Raw genomic sequence first — 6,314 nt, 5'->3', positions numbered from 1 at the left:
CGTTTGGAATGGAGCCTTAACCTGTAGTCTGATGTTTCATAATGCACATTTTAACTACTGACAATGCATTGCATTTTTGCAAAAACAATACATTTAATTGAGAGACTGCAGGTTTGCACAATTATTATTATCGCTGTGTTATATGAATTGTCACTGACATACAGTCAAACCAAAATGTATTCAGACAACTTCAACATTTTCTTACAATATCATAGTTTATTAGCTATAGTTTAAAAATGGTAACACAATATGACAAGAACTCAGAGTTAAATATCAAATAACTTTGATAGGAAGGTGCGTAAAGGATTACGAACAACCAATCGGCATCGGCTGTTAAATTCAAGTACACAATTAGAAATTATCAATTTAGGTCAATTTACTATCCTTTTGTATAGTGTCCTGCACCCAGTAAAATATATAAAATATATCTGGTGTCCGAATAATTTTTGGTTTGACTAATTGTGCGAACCCGCAGTGTATATAACTTGGCATGTGTCTCCACCTGCTGGAAATAATGTAACGATTATAAAACCGCCAAAATAATAATCGGTGACGAATCTCACTATATAGCTAAGCTATACTACACTATAGTATAACTATAAATATTCAATATCACTATAATTATAATCGTAATATTTTGGCCACAAAAATATAAATATATATTAGCATATTTCAAAAACATTAAACGGAACCTTTGATTTAAAGCCTCAACATCATCCGTGAAGATATATAATGCACATCCGGTTCAAAGCTGATGCTGATTGGCTGATTCCAGTTTGTTGTTAAATGTGATTGGCCGGAGCGCAATACGCCTGTCAGCGTGTCGTCGTCGGTGTCTGGTAAATAGAAGAACGCAAGGTCAGAAATAGCGTTTGTTTTGCTCTTAAATGTCTTGTCTTAAAGCAGTATGATGTCACCGCTTGTATTGGAGTGTATTTAAACGTTCCTGCACTGCCCTAGATTATTAATTATTGTTAGTACACAAAGGCTTTAAACTGGATAATCTAAATAGGCCTGTAAGTTTGCAAACTTTAATGGATATAAAGTGAAAGTAGCTGATGATTCGTTATGTATACGGTTTTAAATATGACTTTTGCTAAAATATTTTGAATAATTGTAATAAAAAGGTCATGTTTAGGTACTGTTTGATGACATGTTTGCTAGTGGAGGCTTTACAAGGTATTTTTCAGTCATAACAGTAGTATTGTGTGAGTGACTTAGTATCCATGTTTACTAATCACCTTATATTTACTGACACACACACACACACACACACACACACACACACACACACACACACACACACACACACACACACACACACACACACACACACACACACACACAATAACACTTTTGTAGTAAAAGCCTGTTTCTTTTTTGTGTCTTTTTTTATTAGATACCCATGAGAACTAAACTCGCTCTCATATACCCAATGCATACAACATGTTGACCGCACGGAAGGCATGTGTGTCTTTGACAGCCAGACGACTGCTGGGAGCCTCTGTATCCTCGACCCTTGACCCCCATCGCCACACCAGACAGTTCCATAATGCCACCCCACACCGAGATGAAGTGAAAATCCATGAGGGCTGGGCCGCCCTGGCCAAGAAGCAGCTGAAAGGGAAAAACCCAGAGGATCTGATCTGGAAGACCCCGGAGGGCCTCTCTATTAAACCTGTATACACTCAGACGGACACGGCCGCGGTCGAAGATGAGCTGCCCGGAGTCTTCCCATTCACCCGAGGGCCGTACCCCACCATGTACACCTACAGACCCTGGACCATCAGGCAATATGCAGGATTCAGCACTGTAGAGGAAAGCAACAAGTTTTATAGGGATAATATTAAAGGTATGATGTCACAATATTAAAAATACATCAGGTTACTCACATTGAGTTAAAGTAAATTGTTCAAATAAATAATTTTAAGCAATATGATACACTAAAAAGTATGTATTTTATATTGAATACACTTTTTTTTAAACAATTAGCAATATTGAAGATATATTTAACCCAAAAATTCTGTCTTGACATTCCAAACCTATAAGACTTGCAATCATTTTCCAAACACAATGAAGGTATTTTTAAGGAAATCTGAGAGATTCCCATTGACGGTCTATTCACCCAAAACTCTGATGACGCTTCAAAGCGGTCATAAAGAGATTGGAAAAAATCCATATTAATCGAGCGGTTTAGTCCAAGTCTTCTGAAGAGTCATAATTGCTTTATATAACGCACAGATTTAATTTAGGCTTTTATTTACATATAAACATCGATCAGAGAACGTAAAGCCGTACATCTTTATTTTTGTTTTGAAGATAAATGAAAGTTTTATGCGTTTGAAATACTCTGATTAAATTATTGAAATAATTATTGAAATCATTTTTGGGTGAATTAACCCTTTAACTCGGGTGGGGAACGTTGATCCAAAAGGGCCTTTCTTTTGCAGAGCTTAGCTCCAACCCTAATAAAACACACCTGAAGCTAATCAAGGTCTTCAGTATTACTAAAGTTACAAGCAGGTGAGTGTTTTTTTTCGGGGTTGGTGCTAAACTCTGCAAGAGAGTGAACCTTCTGGATCAACGTTCCCCACCCCTGCTTTAACTTAATCCCAGGGGGACTTCAAATGAATGGTATGATAAGTCATAAAAATTCCCTTTGCAGCGGGCCAGCAGGGCCTCTCTGTGGCCTTTGACCTTGCGACACACAGAGGTTACGACTCGGACAATCCTAGAGTTCATGGGGACGTGGGGATGGCAGGTGTAGCTATCGACACTGTAGAGGACACCAAACTGCTGTTTGACGGCATCCCGCTGGAGAGGATGTCTGTGTCCATGACAATGAACGGAGCCGTCATTCCCATTCTAGCCATGTTTATCGTGACCGGAGAAGAGCAAGGTGTGCCCAAGGAGAAGCTGACCGGTACAATCCAGAATGACATCCTCAAAGAGTTCATGGTGCGAAACACCTACATCTTCCCTCCAGAGCCCTCGATGCACGCCATCGCCGATATCTTCGCCTACACTTCAAAGGTACGGCTTGTGTGACATGACATATAAATGTCATTTTCTCTATCTCTCTCTTTCTCTGTTCAGCATATGCTAGTGATATTGTCTGTAATATTTAGATATTGTATTTTTTTCTTCTTCTGAGAACTGTTCTTTATCAGACTCTTTGATTAGTTTATGTAGAATCTTTGTTGAATCAATTTTCAATGGCTATCTGTCCTCTACACCTTGTAACGCATTGAATTGTCTTCTTACAGAATATGCCCAAGTTTAATTCTATTTCCATCAGTGGATACCACATACAGGAAGCTGGCGCTGATGCCATCCTGGAGTTGGCTTACACTATTGCCAATGGACTGGAATACTGCAGGACCGGACTGAAGGCTGGACTCACCATCGATGAGTTCGCTCCCAGGTTAACACAAAAATTCAGTGACATTGCCTTTCATCTCTCTACAGTTCTACAATTCCATATTGTTATCATTTTTAATAAATAATAATACATATAAAATATTAATAAATGTGTTAACTAATATATTACACAATGCTTATTAAATAATAATGCTAATAATAATATTAAAAAGTAATTACATGATAATAATAATAGAAAGACATAAATTAATATATGTTGTCATTAATACAAACTTGAATTAATACATTTTTATTAATTAATAAAATGTATTTATTAATGAAATGTATTCCACTGTATTGACTGTATACCTATTATTACTATTATAAGTATTATTATTAATAGATATTAAATTATAATGATATTGATAATAAACAAATACATTATTACTACTACTCTACTAATATTATTATAAATATTATTAATCATAATAGCAATAGGAATAATATTAGAAATACATATAATTAATTCATCTGTTTCTTTAATACAGTTTTCATTAATACATTTTTATAAAGTATTATAATATATAGTATTGATTGTATAAATATTCGTATTACTGTTGCTACTATATATGAGTACATTATTTCAGATTAATTCAATTTTCTAAACATTTTAATTAATGTATATTAATAATTACATTATAGGTTATAAAGATGAAGCTAATGATTAAATAATAATAAAATAACACATTTTTTTGTCAACTTCTCCCTTATTTATATATCAGATTTAATTGCTTAAATCTGTGAAGGTTGAGTTTTCATGCATGGATTGCTCGTGGCGTCATCTGCGGGACAGTATTAGTATGTTAGCCGTTGTTTAAAGCGACAAATATAAGTAAAAATTGGTGTTACCAATCTGCCAACTCACCAGATGCCTGGAAACTTGTTTTTTATTTATTTTTTAATGAATTTTGACAATGCATGGTGGTGGGACCCCAATCGTCAAATCACAATGGTTTTGATGTAATTATATGAATACGTTGGACCTTCTTTTTTTGTATTTAGCTGATCACATGCCTGAGCATAGTTGATATGTTTAGTTTTCTGAAGGTTTTATATATAGGATGAAAGATATACTGTGATTACTGCATGATCTCTTCTTAGACTGTCATTCTTCTGGGGCATCGGCATGAATTTTTATATGGAAATAGCGAAGCTGAGGGCTGCACGGCGTCTGTGGGCGACGCTTATCAAAGAGAAGTTCCAACCCAAGAACTCCAAATCCCTCCTGCTGAGAACTCACTGTCAGACATCTGGATGGTCCCTTACGGAGCAGGTACTGTGACCGCAGGCTGTATCTTTTGCTCTTTGAACTATGATGGACAACAGTTCAGTAAATAAGCTGTGGTGCAGTAAAGCGTAATAGAGATAAATAACATCTTTGATGGGTAGTACAGTATGTGACATTTTGTCATGTGCCGGTCTTCAGTTTCTGTGATGTCGTGCTGGGTAGTCACGCCCCCGGGGAAATATCATTGGTCCAATATCCTGCAGTATTTTTTAAATGAAATGTACCCCACCTGTCCTTCAGGACCCTTACAACAATGTGGTCCGCACCGTCATCGAGGCCATGGCTGCAGTATTTGGCGGCACGCAGTCTCTGCACACAAACTCTTTTGATGAGGCTCTGGGTCTGCCCACGGTCAAGAGTGCCCGCATCGCCCGCAACACACAGATCATCATCCAGGAGGAGTCGGGCATCCCGAAGGTGGCTGACCCCTGGGGTGGGTCCTACATGATGGAGGCCCTCACCAATGATGTGTACAACTCGGCGCTCACGGTTCGTACTATAAAGAAACTCTCACTATAAACCTTTATTACCTTGATAAACCTTCTTTAACTGGCTGATATTTATGTGTTGAAGTCTAATGTTGTGCATCATAATCAGTGATGACAAATGCTTTTAATTACAGTATAATCTGTGTTAATGGATTTTCTCCCCTGCATAATGAAAAATCCACTTGACTTTACATAATATATCTAGATCTATAATTAAACACTTGATGCATCTCAAAAGGACATAAGGAAATGATTAATGACAACACACACAGGACGTAGAAATTTTGGCTGATGCTCATTTTCATGTTATGGCTTATAACTGATGTTATATACTCAGTATTATAGTAATATTATAATGTAATTATTAATATTAGTATTCATATATAGTAGTAGCAATAATAACAAAAAATGGTATACAGTTTTTTTATATTTTATTAATAAAAATGTATCAATTAAAATTAAAGAATAAATATTACAGAAACAGATGGATAAATTATATTTATTTAAATACTTTAATTATAATTATTAATAATGATAATAATAATAAGAAGAGAAAGAATGTATTGTTTTATCAATATGATCATTGTTTTTACTTGTTTTGTATTGTGTAATATTTATTATTGATAAGCCCTCCACCAGTCGGGGCTTTATAGCAGAGTGGCCCGACGGAAGCCTCTCCTCAGTGCAAGACACATGAAAGTTTGTTAAAAAGCACCTGAAGGACTCCAAGATGGTGAGAAATAAGATTATCTGGTCTGATGAGACCAAGATAGAAATTTTTTGCCTTAATCCTAAGCGGTATATGTGGAGGAAAAATATCATCAGTCTCAACAGTGAAGCATGGTGGTGGCAGCATCATGCTGTGGGGGTGTTTTTCAGCTGGAGGGACAGGACTACTGGTGCATTGAATGTTGTGTTTACATGCATGGATTGCTCGTGGCATCATCTGCGAGACACTATTAAATGCTAGCTCTTGTTTAAAGCAGGAAATATGAGTAAAAATTGGTGTTACTCACCAGATGCCCGGTAACTTTTTTTTTTTTTGTATGAATTTTGACAATGCATGGTGGTGGGACCCCGTATGATATGGATAGTGCAATCATCAAATCACAATGGTT

At 36.3% G+C, this 6,314-nt stretch overlaps 1 protein-coding gene across 2 annotated transcripts in view; it reads left to right on the top strand.

The window, feature by feature from the left end:
* Nucleotides 1-724: 724 nt before the first annotated feature.
* The window catches only part of mmut (methylmalonyl CoA mutase), a 30,708-nt gene continuing 25,118 nt past the window's right edge, over nucleotides 725-6,314 (top strand). Inside the window, exons 1-6 of one of the 2 annotated variants that reach the window (XM_067418046.1) lie at nucleotides 725-858; nucleotides 1,400-1,852; nucleotides 2,666-3,033; nucleotides 3,267-3,424; nucleotides 4,522-4,693; nucleotides 4,949-5,197. In XM_067418046.1, the coding sequence (XP_067274147.1) occupies nucleotides 1,447-1,852; nucleotides 2,666-3,033; nucleotides 3,267-3,424; nucleotides 4,522-4,693; nucleotides 4,949-5,197 (1,353 nt within the window). In that variant the 5' untranslated portion in view covers nucleotides 725-858; nucleotides 1,400-1,446. The other variant, XM_067418047.1, reaches the window with a different exon arrangement.

This window comes from Pseudorasbora parva, chromosome 15 (genome assembly GCF_024679245.1).
Source record: "Pseudorasbora parva isolate DD20220531a chromosome 15, ASM2467924v1, whole genome shotgun sequence".
Lineage (NCBI taxonomy): Eukaryota > Metazoa > Chordata > Actinopteri > Cypriniformes > Gobionidae > Pseudorasbora > Pseudorasbora parva.
Note: the sequence above shows the minus strand (reverse complement) of the source record. Positions and strands in the feature narration are given on the sequence as shown.